General features: G+C 35.9%; 1 protein-coding gene across 1 annotated transcript; it reads left to right on the top strand.

The window, feature by feature from the left end:
- LOC134275030 (NADH dehydrogenase [ubiquinone] 1 alpha subcomplex subunit 10, mitochondrial-like) lies at positions 1 to 22,334 on the top strand. The gene is made up of 6 exons (XM_062757269.1): positions 1 to 604; positions 1,382 to 1,468; positions 6,063 to 6,184; positions 6,541 to 6,629; positions 20,704 to 20,762; positions 22,171 to 22,334. The coding sequence occupies exons 1-6, from the start codon at positions 61 to 63 to the stop codon at positions 22,326 to 22,328; spliced, it is 1,059 nt and encodes a 352-aa protein (XP_062613253.1). The 5' UTR covers positions 1 to 60; the 3' UTR covers positions 22,329 to 22,334.
- Positions 22,335 to 22,931: the final 597 nt, after the last annotated feature.

The following is a 22,931-nucleotide window of genomic DNA, read 5'->3' as shown; positions in this document are numbered from 1 at the left end:
TTCCGGTATTCAAGGTGAGAGCTAAGAAACTAGAAAGAAGAGGAAAACTTTGCCATAATTATGGCGAGTTTGGGCGCGAGGTTACTAACATCAGGGAGCAGTTGTGCTAAAGGATTCCTCAAAGCACCGCTTCTTACTGCAGTTCTGCCAGGTTGCACTCAGGTTGCAAACTTGCGGTCGAAGAACGACCCGTTTCCATTGCCTCCCCGGGAGAAGCCTTTCAAACACAGATTTAATTGTTACTGGCAGCCTTTTGAAAGTAACATTCATCGTATGAATGAAAACTCTATCGTAATTATCGTTGATGGAAATATCGGAACAGGAAAGAAAGATTTGGCCAAGAAAATAGCAGAGGAATTTGATTTGCGGTATATTGAAGATGTTGACTATGACAAAATTTACATTTCAAGGGAATTATGGGGTCATTTTGACATGAGGGAAGTCAATGCTTGTGCCCCAAACCGTACAATGTTCAACAGCCTGGAAACATTTTGGGCAACCAAAAAGTTGGAGGACAACTCGCTGATTATGAAGACCCAATGGGAAATGTACTATTACAGATGGAACGTATATATCGATGCCCTGAAACACATAGTCAATACAGGTATGATAAAGTACTGTCAACCAACTTTTACGCGTGACAACTTTATTTTGCGATTTATCAGGGCTAAACATATATATTGATGCTCTGAAACACTTAGTAAATACAGGTATGACGACTGTCAAAGAACTTTTATTTGCGACAACTTACATTTCACGATTTACTGTGGCTAAACTAGGGTGAATTTTGGTAGCCTTTTTTGTACTGAAGAGCTCTAGAAACACACAAAAGATTTTACAAATGAAATTTAAAATACCCGATTGGCGACATGCAAACATTCACAATGCAGATGCTCACGTGAATAAAAGTTGGTTTACAGTATGGTTAAAATGAGCAGGTAATTCTGGTTGTCTATAATTGGGGCTTCATATTCAAAGGTCCCATCCTTTTCTCCAATTTTGCAAAGGCCAGTCTATTTTTCCATGTAATTTATCTTTAAGAACATATATTGAGCATGGTAAGATATATTATGATAACTGAACTTTATATTCATATTTTTCTGTACAGAAAGAAACAAAGGAATTTAGTCACACAATACGACTATTAAATGATTTTTTCCCCCCACATATTTATATGTATTTGTCAATTGAATTTGATATCCATTGTTGGAATCAGGATATACAATCTAATTAAAATTAGATCTTTGATCATGTTGATCTGATCCAGCTAGATCGCTACACAACTTTGTGTAGCAATCTAACTGGAGCAAATCAAAGATCTAATTTTAATAGATTGCAGGAAATAATGACAATAATATTTCATTGTGTTTTCTATTTCAAGGACAAGGAGTGGTCCTGTCTAGAAATTTATACAGTGACATAGCCTTCTCTTACGCCATGCTGAAAAAGAAACTGTACAATAAAAGAGGTAACCAAAAATATGTTTTAATCTTACTTCTGTTTAACATATATAGTTTTTGATAGGAAAATATGGGTAAGAGTAGATTTTTAATCAGTGTAATAAAGAATAAATGATGGGGATATATATACTGTAAAAATAGTAATGTCATGGGGGATAATTTTCATTGTTTTTTTTTTTGTTTTGTTTGTTGTTTTTTTTTTGGTAACTGATAAACAGCCCAAATTAATAATAAATTGTCCTGAAAAAATTGTAAAATTTTAAATGTGTAGGGTTAACAACTCAACACTTTAATTGTCAACCACAGACTGAATCTAATTCCCAGGAACAGACCCTTTTTTCCTCAAGTGATGAAAATAAGAACTAAAAAAAAGAATATTTGGCTGTTCAGCACTGTACAATACTCAGTAGACAGTTAAAAATTAACTCTAAAAGTGCCGCTAGTGGCTTAAGAAAGAGAATTGTGTTGGGGAATGTGAAAAAGTAGCTAAAATTGATTAAAATTGTATTAGAGGCATTTACATGATTCATAAAAAGTTTACGAACAGACATTTGATTATTTTTCTCTTAGAGGAAAATCTCCCTTGAAATACTCTTGTCTGAGAACTTTAATGAAACATGTGGAGATAACGACCAATTCCAGTACAAAAGTCCATAAAACAATACAAAATAGGAGCAGAGCAAAGACGGACCTCCAAAACATCAGAGGTGGGATCAGGTGCCATGCAGGAGTGAGCATCCCCAGGCCCTGCAGACCAGTCACTCATGCCATGTGCTCCTTTTCATGATCGGGAAATAACTGAAAAATTCTGATTAAAAAAAATTACTTAGACTGCACTAGTTTGTTGACGGTGTATTATTAGTGTTAAAATTTATTTTGTGGATGGTTTATTTTCAGAGTTAAAGCTGACATGAACTCTTAAAAAGCCATCATTTTTCATCTTTGTACGACTTACTACATTCCTGTACACCTTTGTCCGCCATATATCTTCGATTCCGCCATATTTAATTGAAAATTTTTGGTCACCTGTACCTGCTATATATAGCCTTGTACGATTGCTTCACTTGAGTGATTTTGTAGCCTGACTGTCGATATGTGCACATCTCCGATAACAAAGTTTTTAGAAATCCATAAACTGACCAAATACATGTTTGAAAAGTAAAAATTCAACAAAAAATAAAACTATACCGAGAATTAAATTATTTTTGAATGCATTTGCTGCAATATAGAAAATAAACTGACACGGAATACATACAAGTACACCAAACACCCATGCAGGTCGAGAAAACGCGCCAAACGCAGTGATAAAAAACATTTACCTGACTACTGCTATCGTTACAGGGATGTGCACATGTCGAAAGAATTATCCTATTTTACTTTTATTGAAAAATGCATCTCAGAAGTCATGTAATCCATTGCTAACTCAACAGTAAAAGATGCTTGGACACACGTGGCCCATGCCGATCATTTTATTTGGTAAGGGAAAATATCAAAGGTTGAAAGCTCAGTGGGGTACGTTGATTGAAAAAAAAATTGCAAGTAATTTTTTCAAAAATAACATTACTCTTGTCTGTACATGTTGTAATTAAAATTTACGATTAAGTACATGGTTTAACTTCAACAAATTCAAAAAAAAGCAGGCATTATCACGAATCATTCACCTTTTGAAGATATTTTCCCATGATATGGGGGGGGGGGTGTAATAAAACAGTCATGCATAACACTCTCATAAAATTAATGTAAGGAAAACGTCTGAAACAGATTGGATTTCTTTATGATCAATTATTTTCAAATAAATACTGTGTATTGGCTTTATTAGACCTAATATAATTTGATTTAAAGTTATTTATAATTTTATGCACTTTGAAAGAAAAAGTGACCACGTTCACATACCCCACACTCCCCCAAAAGTCGAAGTGCTGAAATTCCCAGAAAAAAAATAAAGGAATCGTAATTTCCTTGTAATATGCACATCTATACACATTGTGTCCTAAATATCTGCAAAGTTTGACGAAATTGTGTGCAGCAGTTTATGAGGAGTTGCGCTGACAAACTGCTCACCTCTATATTCAAGATATGGCCAAAATCTAAATGTAAAAGTGCGGAAATTCCCGAAAAATAAAGAATTCGAAATTTCCTGGTGATGTGCAAATCTACGTACACACACATTGTCTCCTATAAATATCTGCAAAGTTCGACAAAACTCTGTACAGTGGTTTATGAAAAGTTGCGCTGACCAAAAAAAAAAAAAAAAAAAAAAAAAAAGACTGACTGACGGGTCAAAAACATTATACCTCACGCGTGGGGTATAACAAACGAGTTTGATTCTTTGGTACAATGATAATGAAAATAGAATTTAATGTGAATTTTTCTAGGCATAAATAATTTATTTAATGATTATTAGAAAAAGCATATAGGAAGAGAGAGTAAACTCCTCGTGAGAATTCCACATTCTACCTAAAACTAGCTTTTTAAAAATTCTCTTGTCTGTTGTCCAAGTTCGACACATACGTTTGAGAGGGTATTCGAGAAGGTTCCCAATGTTCCCATTCCTGTGATGTATATTTCACGTTTATTATATCCCCCGCCTGAAAAGTGGGAGGTTATATAGTAATCGTTATGTCCGTTCGTCTGTCTGTTATGCTTTGGGGTACCCATCTCTTATCCGCAAATCCTCTTATACCACGTAGAGAAATTTAATGAAACTTTCAAAGAATCTTAAGTTTATTACGTTTTACCATTATACACCCCCTATTTTACTTTTTGATCTGACACGTATGAATTTAGCGGAATATGGACTTTGCCCTTATAACCATATGGGAGGCAGGTTTCTTTTTAGTGAGCTCATTGCTCATAATACATGTACGTCTAGTTTCTCTTTCAATTTGGGCGTTTGGGTTAATTTCCTGTCCAAAGTAAAATTATTATTCAATTTATGAAGTTTCGACATCTCGCCTGTAAAAAATCCTTGATCTGTTCTAAGGCATGATAAATGGTACAGCATAAAGTGCGTAGGATTTTATACCTTTGCCCCAACGGGTGGTTACAGACAGAAAGAGAGAGAGTTCAGTATACAAAAGAATAAATAATAATTATCCGTATTCAACCAGTGTCAAGTATCCCTACCCTAGCTTTTAAAATTATCTCCCAAATTCACCTACAGAAATTATTTATATTTATAAAAAAAAAAATACCTAGACTATCAGGCAGGGATACTGAAATCTCGAAATACTTCCTGTAACAACATAATTATAAAACAGTTACGGTACATTCCTCAAAATGCACATACTTTGTGGTCGGAGTGACACATTTTTAAAAAATCTCAAAACTGAATTCGGAAGAAATGTCTGTCTTCCAAGAATATTTAAATAACGGTCATGTCAATTATTTTTGTATCCCCCCCCCCCCCCCCCCCCCCCCCCCCCCCCGCCCGGTCCAAAAAATCAAATGCCTAAATGTCAATCTGAACAGGGGATGGCCTTTCTCCGTGTGTGTATGTGTTAAAAAATGTATAGATGTACACATAAGAATTTGTATTCTGGTAAATTGCTTTTAAGATTTGAAGTAAATTATTGCCGTACATCAAATTACTTGGTTTAGATTTGAGATTAGTACTAAAATAATCAGTTATAATTGACAAATGAATTTTGCGACGCAAACCAACTGCAGACTATATACATGACTTTGTATAGAACGTATATTATAGAACTACGTGTAGATAAACAATTCAAAATTATAGCTTATTAACATCATTTATAATACCCCCCCCCCCCCTTTCAGCCGCGCAAATACCAAATAACTTCTCTTTCCACTTTTGATATTTTCCCTGACCAAAATCTGATCAGCACGGACTAAGTGTATCGTCGTGCTGGTGTGTACGGAGTAATGACAGTGTGTTTACTATTGAGCTTTTATGGAGTTTATTTCTTTTTTGTGATGCATATTTCAATAAATGGAATTCAGGGTGAATATCACTTGACTTGTGCACATCTTCGAACCGATGCAGTAACCTTATTACCAGGTATGGGTACGTTTACAGCGTTCGAGGCGTTTTCTCGATTTGCATCAATTGCATAGGACCTGCAAATCAAAGACGTTGCTTGTTTTGTTCCATTCAAATGATATAATTTCAAAAATGTGTTTGCAAATTTTACTGCTTTTTATTTCATGTTTATTCTGCATAAATTGGCGCACTGTAAAAATACGTACTCATGCATCTAAATTTCTCTTCCAAACTTGCATTTTTTTTCTTTTGATTCAAATCAATAATCATTCAAAAATACGATTATTATGTTGTTTATTTTGTTTTTGAAATGTCTTGATCACCTCATGTGTTCTCATATGCTTTACCATCGGAGATGTGCACAAGTCGATACCCAATCCAAAAAATCATTCAAGTGTAACGAGCGCATTGGGGTATACATCGTTACAATGAGACAAGGTATCGGAAAGAAATATGGCGGAATACGGCTATAGTTGGTATGAAACAAGTCGTACATAGATGAAAATGTTGCGTTTTCAAGAATTCATGTCAGCTTTAAAATCTATTTTGTATGACTGTGTTTAGTGTTAAACTCTATTTTGTGAATGGTCTATTTTTAGTGTATGAGCAGTTTGAGGATTACGTGGAGGGTTCGTTTCATTATCTCTGGGCGCCACATCTCTGTATTTACCTTGATGCCACCCCAGCATACTGCATGAAGAAGATCAAAGAGAGGAAAGTGGTAAGATAATTAAAGTGACTTTTTTTTGGGGGGGGATCAGATACAAAAATTGTAGAGGGGCTACATTATTGCAGCTGTTTAACATGATGCCCCCTCCCCCTCCTTCTTCCACATATTTTTAAAAAGTCACCATCAAATAGAGAATTTTTTTTAGAAACAGCACAGTAATGAAACAAAACAAAAAAAAAAAAAGAAACAAAAGACAGGTCTGAAAACAATGGAGTATATTAACTGCACAGTAACTTGATAAAATCCATTATTTTAAGACCTGTCTTTTGTTTCGTTTAAAAAGTACTAAAATGTTTAATTGACCCTTGAATCATGAAATATCTGATACCTTGTGATTAATTTTTCAGCCGTTTGAGATGAACAGCCCTATACTAAATGAGGAATTCCTGGCACTCAATGCAGAAGGATATGAGAAGAAAGCATTACCAAAACTAGAGTAAGTTTCTGTCTTTTTACAAATTCTATACACCCTGATGTGGTGGATTTAGGTATACTATAGGTTTAAGGACACATGCATGGTGCGGTATTGAGAGCACCAGCTCTAGAGTATTTGCCAGGAGTAAGGAAATGATCCTTAACTCATGGGTTTGAATCCTACTGTGGATGTTTAAACCGGTTCTTCAGTTGATACCTTATGAATTGAAATCTCTATGATTTGCAGTAGGTGCTGGCAATGTGAGTGAAAACTTCTAAAAAAAACACATTAAACAAAAATAAATAAAGCACCTGGAATAGAACAGTAGATTTTTATGTTCCCCAAACGAAGTTGGGGAACATATTGTTTTTACTCTGTTTCTTATTAAGGTCTTCCGTTTCAGACGGAAGACCTTATAGTGATTCTACTGTTTCTTTTTATTATTATTATTATTTTTTTTTCCCCTTTTGAAATTTCTTTTTTTGACGATTTCTCAGAGATGACTGGACAGATTCTCATGAAATTTTCAGGGGTGATAGAAAATGAAAATATCTTTCAAATGTAGTTTTCAGTATTTCAGAATTCACTTCCGGTCGTCAAATATGTCCGATTTCCGTTTTTACGAAAGAGATCATGTCCGGACGATTTCTCAGGAACGGTAACAGATTAAGACACGAAACTTTAAGGAATAATAGATCATGACAAGTAGATTTGTGCAATATGTTTAAGTCCGTCCTCCGTTACTTCCGGTCGTCACAGGAAGTGGTCAAAGAAATCGAAAATTTCAACTTTTTCTTTTTTGAAACTTTTTTGCATCACGTTATAGCATTTTATTTGTAGTTTTGAAATATATCAGTATCACCGGAAACAAAAACGACAACTTCCGGTTATGAGAGAAAAACTGCATATTTTCAGTATTTTTCTTTCCCATAAATATTTTTTATATAGATAAAGTATTTATAATGATTTTTGGATATGTTATTCAGATTGCAAATGACTACAGTAACGTCAAATATCTTTGGAAAATTCACTTCCGGTCGCATGATTTCCTGTCCTCAAAATGAGAAGTTATCATAGCTAGATCTCGTAAACGATAAGAGATTAAGACACCAAACTTATATAAGTGTTAGATCTTGATAAGTAGGCAAATTCAGTTGGGATAAGACCGTCAGTCGTCACTTCCGGTCGTCACAGGAAGTGATCCAAAAAATCAAAATTTTTAACTTTTCTTTCATGAAACATTTTTTGCATCACATTATAACATCTTATTTGTATTTTTGAAAAATATCAGTCCCACCGGAAACTAAAACGACAACTTCCGGTTATAAGAGAAAAACTACATAATTTGTGTATTTTTCTTTCCCATAAATATTTTTTATACATAAAGTATTTGTAGTGATTTTTAGATATGTTATATAGACTGCTAATGTCTACAGTAACCTCAAATATCTTTGTAAACTTCACTTCCGGTCGCGTGATTTTCTGTCCTCAATATGAGAAGTTATCACAAAGAGATCTCGGAAACGGTAAGAGATGGAGACGCCAAACTTGAATGAGTAATAGATCTTGATAAGTAGGCAAAACCATAAGGGTTAAGATCGTTCGCCGTCATTTCCGGTCGTCACAGGAAGTGATCAAAGAAATCAGAAATTTCAGCTTTTCTTTTTGGAATACTTCTCGGCATCACATTATTGCATCTTATTGGTTGTTCTGATATATGTCCGTCCCACCAGAAACAAAAACGGCAACTTCCGGTTATGAGAGAAAAACTGCATAATTTGAGTTCCATACTATCCCATAAATATCTTTTATAGAAAGAGTATTTGAAATGATTTTAGAACATCTAATTCAGACTGCAAATGTCTAGAGTAACTACAAATATCTGTTAAAAATTGATTTCCGGTCTCATGATTTCCTATCCTCAACTGAGTAGTTAACATAGCCAGATCTTGGTTATGGTAACACATCAAGACACTTAACTTATAAGAATAATAAACTTTGACGAGTGAACAACAGATATAGGGATAAATGTCTCCGCCGTCACTTCCGGTCGTCACAGGATGTGATTTGAAAAATCGAAATTTCCACCTTTTTTCTTTCCAATTTTTTTTCATTACTTTATTGCATCTAATTAGTAGTTTTGAAATATGTCAGCGCCACCAAAAATAAATTAAAAGAAATAAAAACAACGAAAACTTCCAATTATAAGAAATAAAACAACACCAAAGGTCAAAAGGTCAAGGTCATTGGAAAAGTATTTAAATTGCTTATATATGCCACATGACCTTGACCTTTGAGTTTGATGTTTGACCTTGACCTTTGACCTTTGGCCCAAGAGTTATTTTTTTTATTAGCTCACCTGAGCCGAAGGCTCAAGTGAGCTTTTCTGATCACATTTTGTCCGTCGTCCGTCCGTCCGTCTGTCTGTCCGTCCGTCTGTCCGTCTGTCTGTCCGTCTGTAAACTTTTCACATTTTCGACTTCTTCTCAAGAACCACTGGGCCAATTTTGACCACACTTGGTACAAAGCATCCTTGGGTGAAGGGGAATTTAAATTGTTAAAATGAAGGAACATATCCCCTCGCAAGGGGAGATAATCAAGAAAAGAGAAAAATAGGGTTGGGTCATTAAAAAATCTTCTTCTCAAGAACCACTGGGCCAGAAAAGCTGAAACTTATGTGGAAGCATCCTGGTATAGTGTAGATTCTAAATTGTTCACATCATGACCCCCGGGGGAAGGGCGGGGCCACAATGGGGAATCCAAGTTTTACATAGAAATATATAGGAAAAATCTTTGAAAGTCTTCTTCTCAAGAACCACTAGGCCAGAAAAGCTGAAACTTATATGGGAGCATCCTGGTATAATGTAGATTCTAAATTGTTCAAATCATGACCCCCGGGGGAAGGGTGGGGCCACAATGGGGAATCAAAGTTTTATATAGAAATATATAGGAAAAATCTTTGAAAATCTTCTTCTCAAGAACCACTAGGCCAGAAAAGCTGAAACTTATGTGGAAGCATCCTGGTGTAGTGTAGATTCTAAATTGTTCAAATCATGACCCCCGGGGGAAGGGCGGGGCCACAATGGGGTATCAAAGTTTTACATAGAAATATATAGGAAAAATCTTTGAAAATCTTCTTCTCAAGAACCACTGGGCCAGAAAAGCTAAAACTTATGTGGAAGCATCCTGGTATAATGTAGATTCTAAATTGTTCAAATAATGATCCCCAGGGGAAGGGCGGGGTCACAATGGGGAATCAAAGTTTTATATAGAAATATATAGGAAAAATCTTTGAAAATCTTCTTCTCAAGAACCACTGGGCCAGAAAAAGTGAAGCTTATGTGGAAGCATCCTGGTATAGTGTAGATTCTAAATTGTTCACATCATGACCCCCGGGAGAAGGGCGGGGCCACAATGGGGAATCCAAGTTTTACATAGAAATATATAGGAAAAATCTTTGAAAGTCTTCTTCTCAAGAACCACTAGGCCAGAAAAGCTGAAACTTATATGGGAGCATCCTGGTATAATGTAGATTCTAAATTGTTCAAATCATGACCCCCGGGGGAAGGGTGGGGCCACAATGGGGAATCAAAGTTTTATATAGAAATCTATAGGAAAAATCTTTGAAACTCTTCTTCTCAAGAACCACTAGGCCAGTAAAGCTGAAACTTATGTGGAAGCATCCTGGTGTAGTGTAGATTCTAAATTGTTCAAATCATGACCCCCGGGGGAAGGGCGGGGCCACAATGGGGTATCAAAGTTTTACATAGAAATATATAGGAAAAATCTTTGAAAATCTTCTTCTCAAGAACCACTGGGCCAGAAAAGCTAAAACTTATGTGGAAGCATCCTGGTATAATGTAGATTCTAAATTGTTCAAATAATGACCCCCGGGGGAAGGGCGGGGTCACAATGGGGAATCAAAGTTTTATATAGAAATATATAGGAAAAATCTTTGAAAATCTTCTTCTCAAGAACCACTGGGCCAGAAAAAGTGAAGCTTATGTGGAAGCATCCTGGTATAGTGTAGATTCTTAATTGTTCACATCATGACCCTCGGGAGAAGGGCGGGGCCACAATGGGGAATCCAAGTTTTACATAGAAATATATAGGAAAAATCTTTGAAAGTCTTCTTCTCAAGAACCACTAGGCCAGAAAAGCTGAAACTTATATGGGAGCATCCTGGTATAATGTAGATGCTAAATTGTTCAAATCATGACCCCCGGGGGAAGGGTGGGACCACAATGGGGAATCAAAGTTTTATATAGAAATCTATAGGAAAAATCTTTGAAACTCTTCTTCTCAAGAACCACTAGGCCAGAAAAGCTGAAACTTATGTGGAAGCATCCTGGTGTAGTTTAGATTCTAAATTGTTCAAATCATGACCCCCGGGGGAAGGGCGGGGCCACAATGGGGTATCAAAGTTTTACATAGAAATATATAGGAAAAATCTTTGAAAATCTTCTTCTCAAGAACCTCTGGGCCAGAAAAGCTGAAACTTATGTGGAAGCATCCTGGTATAATGTAGATTCTAAATTGTTCAAATAATGACCCCCGGGGGAAGGGCGGGGCCACAATGGGGAATCAAAGTTTTATATAGAAATATATAGGAAAAATCTTTGAAAATCTTCTTCTCAAGAACCACTGGGCCAGAAAAAGTGAAGCTTATGTGGAAGCATTCTGGGGTAGTGTAAATTCTAAATTGTAGGAATCATGACCCCCGGGAGAAGGGCGGAGCCATTATAGGGGAAGAAAGTTTTACATAGAAATATATAGGAAAAATCTTTGAAAATCTTCTTCTCAGGAACCACTGGGCCAAAAATGCTGAAACATATGTGCCCATGGAAGGATCGTGGGGTAGTGTAGATTTCAAAATGTCTAAATTATGATCAGTGGGGTAGGGTGGGGATGCATTATGTATAACAAGGGGGAAATCTGGTAAAGAACAGAATGGTCAAAGCTTCTCAGGTGAGCGATGTGGCCCATGGGCCTCTTGTATTTAGCTTGATACAGCTTCAAGTGTAAAAGTCGAGTTTAAAAGGTTTTTGAATGACCTTTGACCTCGATAAATGACCTTGACCTTTGACCCCATTGACCCAAAGGTCACAATCAAGCTTGAGTCCGTGGGGATGTTTACATCTCTCACTTGAACAAATGCTTATATTGCCCCCCCTATTTTTTTCTTTTTTTTTTAAATCAATAGGAACCTAGAAAAATTTTCTACAGTTCAAACGACGACACAGATTGACATGAAATTTAAAGATTGCAGTAGAAGACACATCAAAGAAAGTGTCCTGAGTGTTTAACAGTGAGTCTCTGAAGTATATAATGAAATTCTAATGAGTATCGGCAACAACTACATTTCTGTCTGAAATCTAGGTGCTGATGAGCATGAAAACTAATCAAAGCTTGTATTGGGTAGTTCTTCACTTTTTGTCAATAGCATTCGATTCTCCTGCTCAAATACGAAATTTTAATACCAAGTATTCTTGATCTCCTTTGTATGTAGAGTTTATTTCAATTTTATTTACATTGAATATTAATTGAATGGATCTAAGAAATAGCGATTTTTCCCTACCAAATCAATTTCTACGCAATTTAGATAGCTTAGATAAATTGCAGTTACCTCCCTTTGAACGGCGTGGTGTTGAGAAAATGTCTATGACTCACTACTGCATGAGATGTTTTGACCTTTGACTTTGAGGAGTAGGTCAAGATCATTGGAAAACTAGAGAAATTGTCGATTTATATTTGACCTTGACCTTTGACCTTGACCTTTGACCCCTTACTCCAAAAGTAATAAAGAAATATTCATTACCTTTATCTAGATTCAGCTTCAAGAGTTAATCTCAAGTTTATCTCTCTCTCTTTTTTGGATGACCTTGACCTTGATAAATAAACCCCTATTGATCCAAAGGTCACAATCAAGTTTAATGTCGTTGAGGTATTTGCAACTCTTACTCTAACAAATGCTTATATCCTCCCCCCTCCTTTCTTGAAATAAAAAATCAACAGCAGTATAGAGAAAATGTCTACAAGTCAAACGACAAGTATATCGACATAAGATTCGGAGTAAAAGCAAGAAAAGACCTTAAAGAAAGTGTCCTGAGAGTTTTAAAGTGAGCCTCTAAAATATAATGAAATTCTAGTGAAAATCGGCAAAATCTGCATTTTTTTTTTCTGTCTGAGATTTTGTATTGCTGAGCATTAAAATTAATTAAAGCCCGTATTGGCTATTTCTGCAATTTTTGTTAATATCATTCGATTCTCCTGCTCTATTACGACATTTTAATACCAAGTACTCTTGCTTTCTTTAGTGTATGGAATTTATTTCAATTTTATTTGGATTTAATATTAATAGAATGAATCTTGATTTCATTTGAAATTTGTTTTTTTTTTCTAGAATAACACAATCCCAAGAAATAGCGACTTTCAGCATAGTAAAAAGAAATACACGTTTCTTCCCTGTGTTTCCCATCTAGAATTACATGTTTGGAATTTTATTTATGCTACTTACATTGAATTTCATGCCTATTTCGGTCAGGAATGTTAAAACCCGAACCCGATTCTCTGTTTTCCTTTTCCATAATTATAAACTGCCTTGCATCTCTCGCTCATGTTTCTCACATGCTCTTAAATAATTTATCGCCATCCATTTCAAACATAAAACAACTCAAATCGGATATTTTCAAACATCTCTTTAATACATGTATAATGCACATATAATGCAGGTACACATGGGACATTTCACAACGTTTTCACTTACGCTTCCGTCTTGATGCGCAGATCAAATGCATGTTATTCATATTATTAGGTATTTCGTAATTTTAATCAGACCCTACCCCTTACATCTTAACTCGAAAACAATCTCATTCAAGCTGATATATGCACCTAGGAGTGTGTTACAATGTTTTTAACGTGCTCTCTTTGCGTGATCAATGAAATCGTGGTTGTCCCCGAGTCGACTACAAACAATCCAGGAAGTCTGTTTAGGGTAAAATTATACCAACTGCGAGCCCGATCTAAAATCCTAGTAGAGAAATGACAATTTTGCTGTTTTATTTATTTTCTTGCTTTTTTTCTAATTTTTTCAGCCCAAATGATATTGAAATGCTTAAAAAGGTGGAAAGGCCGATAATTGTTCACTGAACAATTAGTCTACTAGTTTATTATATGTCTGTCTTTTTAGCTCACCTGAGCCGAAGGCTCAAGTGAGCTTTTCTGATCAAAATTTGTCCGTTGTCTGTCGTTGTCGTTGTCGTTGTTGTCGTTGTTGTCGTCGTAAACTTTTCACATTTTCATCTTCTTCTCAAGAACCACTGGGCCAATTTCAACCAAACTTGGTACAAAGTATCCTTGGGTGAAGGGGATTCAAGTTTGTTCAAATGAAGGGCCAGGCCCTTTTCCAAGGGGAGATAATTATGAATTAGGGAAAAATTAATGGCATTTTTAAAAAATCTTCTTCTCAAGAACCACTTAGCCAGGAAAGATGAAACTCATGTGGAAGCATCCTCAGGTAGTTTAGATTGAAGTTTGTTCAAATCATGACCCCTGGGGGTAGGGTGGGGCCACAATGGCTGATAAAAGTTAACATAGGAATATATAGGGAAAATCTTAAAAATCTTCTTCTCAAGAACCACTGGGCCAGGAAAGATGAAACTCATGTGGAATCATCCTCAGGTAGTGTAGATTCAAGTTTGTTTAAATCATGACCCCTGGGGGTAGGGTGGGGCCAAAATGGCCGATCAAAGTTTTACATAGGAATATATAGGGAAAATCTTTAAAAATCTTCTTCTCCAGAACCACTGGGCCAGTAAAGATGAAACTCATGTTGGATCATCCTCAGGTAGTGTAGATTCAAGTTTGTTCAAATCATGACCCCCGGGGGTAGGGTGGGGCCAAAATGGCCGACCCAAGTTTTACATGGGAATATATAGGAAAAATCTTTAAAAATCTTCTTCTCCAGAACAACAGGGCCAGGAAAGATGAAACTCATGTGGAATCATCCTCAGGTAGTGTAGATTCAAGTTTGTTCAAATCATGACCCCCGGGGGTAGGGTGGGGCCAAAATGGCCGACCCAAGTTTTACATAGGAATATTTAGGAAAAATCTTTAAAAATCTTCTTCTCCAGAACAACAGGGCCAGGAAAGATCAAACTCATGTGGAATCATCCTCAGGTAGTGTAGATTCAAGTTTGTTCAAATCATGACCCCCGGGGGTAGGGTGGGGCCAGAATGGCCGATCAAAGTTTTACATAGGAATATATAGGGAAAATGTTTAAAAATCTTCTTCTCAAGAACCACTGGGCCAGGAAAGATGAAACTCATGTGGAATCATCCTCAGGTAGTGTAGATTCAAGTTTGTTCAAATCATGACCCCCGGGGCTAGGGTGGGGCCAAAATGGCCGACCCAAGTTATACATAGGAATATATAGGAAAAATCTTTAAAAATCTTCTTCTCCAGAACAACAGGGCCAGGAAAGATCAAACTCATGTGGAATCATCCTTAGGTAGTGTAGATTCAAGTTTTTTCAAATCATGACCCCCGGGGTAGGGTGGGGCCAAAATGGCCGATCAAAGTTTTACATAGGAATATATAGGGAAAATCTTTAAAAATCTTCTTCTCAAGAACCACTGGGCCAGGAAAGATGAAACTCATGTGGAATCATCCTCAGGTAGTGTAGATTCAAGTTTGTTCAAATCATGACCCCCGGGGGTAGGGTGGGGCCAAAATGGCCGACCCAAGTTATACATAGGAATATATAGGAAAAATCTTTAAAAATCTTCTTCTCCAGAACCACTGGGCCAGGAAAGATGAAACTCATGTGGAATCATCCTTAGGTAGTGTAGATTCAAGTTTGTTCAAATCATGACCCCCGGGGGTAGGGTGGGGCCAAAATGGCCGACCCAAGTTTTACATAGGAATATATAGGAAAAATCTTTAAAAATCTTCTTCTCCAGAACAACAGGGCCAGGAAAGATCAAACTCATGTGGAATCATCCTCAGGTAGTGTAGATTCAAGTTAGTTCAAATCATGACCCCAGGGGGTAGGGTGGGGCCAAAATGGCCGATCAAAGTTTTACATAGGAATATATAGGGAAAATCTTTAAAAATCTTCTTCTCAAGAACCACTGGGCCAGGAAAGATGAAACTCATGTGGAATCATCCTCAGGTAGTGTAGATTCAAGTTTGTTCAAATCATGACCCCCGGGGGTAGGGTGGGGCCAAAATGGCCGATCAAAGTTTTACATAGGAATATATAGGGAAAATCTTTAAAAATCTTCTTCTCAAGAACCACTGGGCCAGGAAAGATGAAACTCATGTGGAATCATCCTCAGGTAGTGTAGATTCAAGTTTGTTTAAATCATGACCCCCGGGGGTAGGGTGGGGCCAAAATGGCCGATCAAAGTTTTACATAGGAATATATAGGGAAAATCTTTAAAAATCTTCTTCTCAAGAACCTTTGGGTCAGTAAAGATGAAACTCATGTGCGATCATCCTCAGGTAGTGTAGATTCAAGTTTGTTCAAATCATGACCCCCGGGGGTAGGGTGGGGCCAAAATGGCCGACCCTAGTTTTAAATAGGAATATATAGGAAAAATCTTTAAAAATCTTCTTCTCCAGAACCACTGGGCCAGGAAAGATGAAACTCATGTGGAATCATTCTCAGGTAGTGTAGATTCAAGTTTGTTCAAATCATGACCCCCAGGGCAAGGGTGGGGCCAAAATGGCCGACCCAATTTTTACATAGGAATATATAGGAAAAATCTTTAAAAATCTTCTTCTCAAGAACCACTGGGCCAGGAAAGATGAAACTCATGTGGAATCATCCTCAGGTAGTGTAGATTCAAGTTTGTTCAAATCATGACCCCCACGGCTAGGGTGGGGCCAAAATGGCCGACCCAAGTTTTACATAGGAATATATAGGAAATATCTTTAAAAATCTTCTTCTCAATTACCACTGGGCCAGGAAAGATGAAACTCAGGTGGAATCATCCTCAGGTAGTGTAGATTCAAGTTTGTTCAAATCATGACTCCCTGGGCTAGGGTGGGGCCAAAATGGCCGACCCAAGTTTTACATAGGGATATATAGGGAAACCTTTTAAAATCTTCTTTTCAAGTACTTCAAAGCTATGATTAGTGATATTTATATGGAATCATCCTCAGGTAGTGTAGATTCTAGTTTGTTCATATGATGAATGCCTGGAGGGGGGGGGGGGAGTAAATTCAAGCCCGATGTGCTCAGGTGAGCGCTGTGGCCCCTGGGCCTCTTGTTTAAAATAGAAAAAAAAATCCTGCATACAGATAAATAGAGGAAAACGGAAGACCTTCTTTGTTGCTGTAGCAACAAGAGTTTCTAGTTATTATTATTATTTTTTTTCTTCTTCCTGGGAAAATCTTTTCCGCGAGTGATCTTGTAAACTGCACATCCAACTAAGGTGAAACCTTTTTAGGGTCAGTAGGCATGTTATGTAGATTTGCGGAACGAAGGTCATTTTGCGCGCACGTGCTTGCAAGAGCGTGCACATGCAACACGTGAAATGACCAATATAATAGATATAGCCGTAACTTTTCTATTTTTTTTATTAAATGCTTTGAAACTCAACGCCAGATATGTCCAATATAATTGATATAGATGTAACTATTTAAATTTTTGATGGAATGTTTTGAAACTTATAATATAAGGATATAATTATGAGAAGCATAGACTAGAGGACATGGTCAAAATAGCAAGATCTCAAGCGCATGCACGTGTACCTCGCTCTGATTGGCTGAAACTAAAGTCTCAATATCTTTCTTGTTTTTCGACAAAATCCTTTGAAATTTTGAACATTGTTATACTTTATGAAGATCTACAGCATGGTATATAAGAATTATCATGAAAAGCCTGCGCATGAATGATTGCTGCAATCTGATTGGCTGAAAATTTAAATGTCTTTAACTTTTTTAGTTTTCTATGAAACGGGATAAAATTTAGAATATGATAGGTATAATGATTCCTACATAATGGTACTATCAAAATTGAATACACGAACAGACATTCATGCACGTGCACGCGCGAAATACGCAAAATGCCATTTTTGTCTCGCCTGCGACGAATGTCGCGAAGCGAGACATAGCGACCATAGATTCCGTCGTCGTCGTCGTCGGCGTCCAACTTTTGGTTAACCCAAATGTCAAAGTTTTATAAACTGCAATAACTTTCTCAAATTTTATTCAAGTATCTTGAAATTTGGACACAATATTCAGTATGGATAAAAATTTATATCCCAAGTATGATTTTGAAAAAAAAAATTCAAATTTTTCCGTATTTTTTCCTTAAGTTGGACTTAGTTTTTTCATGATAATTTATGGTGAAGACCTATATTCCAGCAACTATAAGTTATAGGGATATGATAATTAGTCAGTGGATACATCATGGGTAACCACAAACGTCAGTACCAGAATTAGGTCATCTTGACCTACATTTTTCTGCATGAGTGACTTTGGTTAAATTTTTGGTGGAGGTCCATATCTCAGCATCTATAACTTATAATGGCATGATGATTTGTCATTGTACAGGTTATAAGTAACCAACAACATCAGTACCAGAATTAGGTCATTTTGACCTACATTTTTCTGCATGAATGACTTTGGTTAAATTGATAATGGAGGTTCATATTTCAGCAGCGAGAACCAGAGCGGCATGATAGTTAGTCAGTGGATACATCATGGGTAACCACAAGGCCTGTACCAGAATTAGGTCATCTCGACCTACATTTTTCCGCATGAGTGACTTTGCATAAATTTATGGTGGAGGTCCATATCTCAGCAACTATAACTTATAGTGGCATGATAATTTGTCAGTGGATACTATGGGTAACCACAAACGCCTGTACCAAAATTGGTCATCTTGACCTACTTTTTTGCATGAGTGACTTTGCATAAATTTATGGTGGAGGTCCATACCCACAACTATAACTTATAGTGGCATGATAATTTGTCAGTCTCCAACATCATTAAAAAAACCAACAATATCAGTCCCAAAAATTAGGTAATCTTCACCTACATTTTCTGCATGAATGACTTGATACATATACAGTGGATTTGATTTCAAAATGCAAGTTCAAATTATTGCGACTCATAACACGTTGCAATATTCGCAATAATAAAAACATCACAATAATTTGTGAATTTACGGGGGTATATGTATATATATATAAATGCCAATATAATGGGCCAAGGGATTAGATTTTAAAGTCAGCTGTTCCATTTCTTTATTATTGTATTTTTGAGTTATTCCTTCTGAAATGTCAATAAAAACTTCAGTTTATCAAACAAATTATTTCTTACTAACCACAGCGACACAGGCGAGACACAGGGTTGCGGGCAACCCTTCGTACTTTTTTTTTAAAAAAAACATTAAAATATATATTTTAAAGAAATTTTTTTTATTTATTTTTGATATATAGATATGTTAATTGTTTAGACAACATGCCGTGATCATCTTGCATGTACATGCACGTGCGTGCACGTACAATGCGTTAAATGACATATAGTTGATATCATTGTAGCTTTTATTATTCTTTGATAAAATCCTTCGATACTTTTAAATTTTTTTTAAAGTTTTAAAGGAATTGGGGCCAAAAAAGGGGTTTGGGGAGCGTTTGGGGGCATCTGTAACCCGGGCCCCGTTCAAAATTTTTCCCGGGTAAATGATTGCTTTACACAAAACCCTACAAATTACACAAAAACCATAAAAGGGTGACTTTCATAATATAGTTTTTCAAACGTAAAAAGAAGGAGGAAGAAGGAAAAAAAAAAGTTTTTCAATGGAGGCATATTTGGATGCAAAACAGAAAAAAAAAACTATTTAAGTCCTTTTTTGTCTAGTGTGGATTAAAGTTTTGAAAAATTTCTTTTTCGTTATTGGAAATTTTTTAATTTTAAAAATTTTAATATGCATGTACGAGGGTTGATCCAAAAGTTCGTGGGGAAATTTTTTCATATTTTATTTATTTATAAGTGAAATTGGTTGAAAATTACAAATGAAAATATAGGCACTTGTTGAATATTTTTAAAAAAAAAAATATTTTAAATATTTCTGATAGTAACTCTATGACAGTTGCCATAGAAACGGATGTTTGGAAATGCGGGGAAACATCAATGCGTTTTTTTTCATTTTAATTCTTTATACTTGAAATGAGAAGAAAACACCGTATGTGTTATAGAAAATGAATATGTCGTTATTACAATTGCTTGATCTTTTATAAACCTTTTTTTTAAAGTTTTACCAATTTTGCTGCATATTTAGTTTATTAATTGATAATTTATTGTTCAAAACTGTAGGTTTTTAGACTACCCTCAAATTTCGGTAAAGTCATACATTTTGTAAAATTCCCGGATCACTGTATCTTTAAAAACTTATATTATTGACATAGGCTAGGGAAAAATGCATTTGATTACTGGTTTCCCAGTTGTGTAAGAAATTTAAGGAAAATTGGAAATTTTTTTAGACATTGCATAAAGGTGTGGCTCCCTTTTTAGGGTTCTTTTAAATGTTTATCCCCCTTGACAATTTTAAAAGCGTTAATGGACGTTGTCGGCTGATGTACTGTTCCAAACATTGCTACTGAAACTGGAAACATCATATGGAAAGATGGGGAGTATTTTATATATGAGTGAAAAATGAATATATTGGGGGGCAAAAGGGAAACCCCGGCCTTTTGTAAAAAAAAAATTAAAAAAGGGGAGCATTTTGTAGAATTAAGTATTCAAATTTTGGGCATTAGGGTGAGATGCTTCTATAATGTGACGTGACATGTCTAATTTGACGTAACTGAAATTTCCCCCAATTTTTACAACTATTCATTTTCAGAAAGCTTGGGGTTACCTTATTGGTAATTGGAACATGGTGAATTTTCCAATATTGTTACATTATGACTCTTTATTATGATATGCCTATTGTTTGCTTTCATCAAAAACAAAAATAAAATTTTAGGGAAAAAAATTCCACGAACTTTTGGATCAACCCTCGTACATGATATACTACTACAGCATTATTTTTAAGATTGCAAAGTCATTTTATAGAATCTCTTTTAAATTTTTTTTCAGACCATTCTCAGAAATAATGGTTCTAGATGCTGATAATCTGCCAGACTTTGACTTGGTGAGTCATTCATTGAAACCTTAATTTAAAAAAAATATTGTTGCCTCTTATTCCCACTATTACTATGCTCCCAAGATCAAAGATTATAGAAAATTGTTTTCAGCTCAGTTGACCAGGATTTGGAAAATTGTAAAGTGCTTGTTGTCTATTTGATCATTTTCTTAAAACCCAAAAATTTAAAAAGTCCTTTGTCCTAAGATTTTGCCTTCTTTTGTCTGTAACTTTAAAGACATACCTAATACCCGTAAACCTACTTTATTCGCGGCGATTTATTTCCTAAATTTTTAAGAGATAAACTAGTTAGCGACGATTAATTTTTTGCGATCCCAAAACCTTTTTGGTTGTTGTTAATAGACACATACACTTTAAGGACGGGTTCGCGGCCCAAATTCGCGATGGGGAGGCTCTCCCCGAACTTTTGCGAAAATTTCTCTCGCACAAAAAAAAAAGGGGTTTCAGTGTTTTTATACAGAATTGTAAATAAACAGTATTTTTTTTTCTGGAGCAGGTCTATTTCCCGAATAACTGTACACCCACAAGAAACAGTTGTACACAGAACATGCATAGACGCAATGTATCGAGTAATAGATTTGCTTATTAGGAAATACAGCATGCAATGTGTTTAGACTATTTTTATATGACTCATTGTTGGGCAGCCCACTCTCTCATGATTAATGTTCAAGAAGGAGTAAAAGAAGTGGGATAACATGTTTTCTGACATCTGTTTGTAACACCCTCACATTGTCTCTGTTCTTGACCATTTAAAGTGATCAAATACATGTACTTGAAATTTAATCTATTACACATCGTCCAAACCCACATGTTTTCTCTCCATTACATAAATCAGCAAAACCTACGGGTTTCTCTCTGTTACACTACATTCATTACGTCGGATTGAATATCTGTAAGGGAGAAAAAATTTTTTATTCCACGATTTTAGTCTATTCAATTAGGGAATGTTTTTACCTTTTATATTATTGGTTTAATCAAAAAACTTTCACGGGGGAATTTATGGCCGTACGCTTAATAAAAAATGTCCTACTAAACTGTGTGATTCACACACCAATGATTAAAACTAAACTGAAAAACATTCTTTATATTTACATTTTACATGTTTGGAAGCAACTAAAATATTCTAAATATTTGAAGTTTTCGCTGCACTATATTGTTGCGCTTTTACTAATGTCGCTGCAGCCTCATTGTGACGTCATGTTAACGCACGTTCCCCGGGTTATATTTCTGCATATAGTATACATGAAAATGGTATTCAAATCAATTTCACAGTTGGCTTAGTAGTAAAAAACAACGAATGTAAATATTTTAAAATGAAATGAACCCATGTATGCCTAAAAGCATGAGGCTCTTTCACTAAATTCTTTATCTGTGATCTGTTTGTTTATTCTTAATTGTAGAAGAGCTGGAGAAGATAGACTTTAACCCGTTTAAGGACACGCTACTGAGAGATGATAAATTCTTACACTGGAGGCACGTTCACGAGAGGAGCTGGGCAGATTGGAGGCGATGGTACGTAACCAGTACTATAGAGGTACTGTTATCTGTGTGTGAATAATTTACTCCATGTACGTAAGGCCATAAAAAGTTAATTTCTTGGTTCTCAGGCCCTCCCTATCTCTTCCAAGGGTCCCTATTGACCCTTTTTATTGCTAAATCAATAAAATTAAAACAACAAATCACCTCCCTCATCATTTTTTGAGGTTTTGTACAAAGTAAAAAGCAGCCTCATCAGGATTTGGGGGCAATAAAAAAGAGAAAAAAAGCCTTTCTCCCTCATCATATTTTTTGAAAAAAGGCCTGAGAACCAAGAAATTAATTTTCCATGGCCTAAATCTATGTTCTTGAGAGAAGATGGGAAAAGTGGAGCAATGGTATGTAGCTTTACTAGTACTGCTAAATTCAGTGACAAGATATGATCGAGTTGTGTTAGGGTAATGCTAAGTTTTGGATGCACCGTATGGAAATTTAAAGGTTGTACTGTATACAGGGTTATTTTCCCCCCCAAGGTATTTTCGCCCTTTTACACTTGCAAACAATTTTGCCCCCATTTTAGATTTGCCCAGTCATGTTTTTTTTAAGAAAATTATAATTATGCAGTCCTTGAATTCGCCCCACATTAAATTCACTCAAATGGGGGTAGGGTGAAAATAAAACGGGG

Source organism: Saccostrea cucullata, unplaced genomic scaffold (assembly GCF_032062105.1).
Source record: "Saccostrea cucullata isolate Sc308-1 unplaced genomic scaffold, CSIRO_AGI_Scuc_v1 ctg273, whole genome shotgun sequence".
In the NCBI taxonomy this organism is placed as follows: domain Eukaryota; kingdom Metazoa; phylum Mollusca; class Bivalvia; order Ostreida; family Ostreidae; genus Saccostrea; species Saccostrea cuccullata.
The sequence above is the reverse complement of the archived record's forward strand: the minus strand, read 5'-3'. Positions and strand labels throughout refer to the sequence as shown.

Excerpts from the sequence above, each read along its gene's own strand:
- LOC134275030 (XM_062757269.1), top strand. The coding sequence starts at position 61 with ATGGCGAGTTTGGGCGCGAGGTTACTAACATCAGGGAGCAGTTGTGCT. Across the intron at positions 605-1,381 it reads GAAACACATAGTCAATACAG|GACAAGGAGTGGTCCTGTCT; the intron begins GTATGATAAAGT and ends TTCTATTTCAAG. Across the intron at positions 1,469-6,062 it reads GAAACTGTACAATAAAAGAG|TGTATGAGCAGTTTGAGGAT; the intron begins GTAACCAAAAAT and ends GTCTATTTTTAG.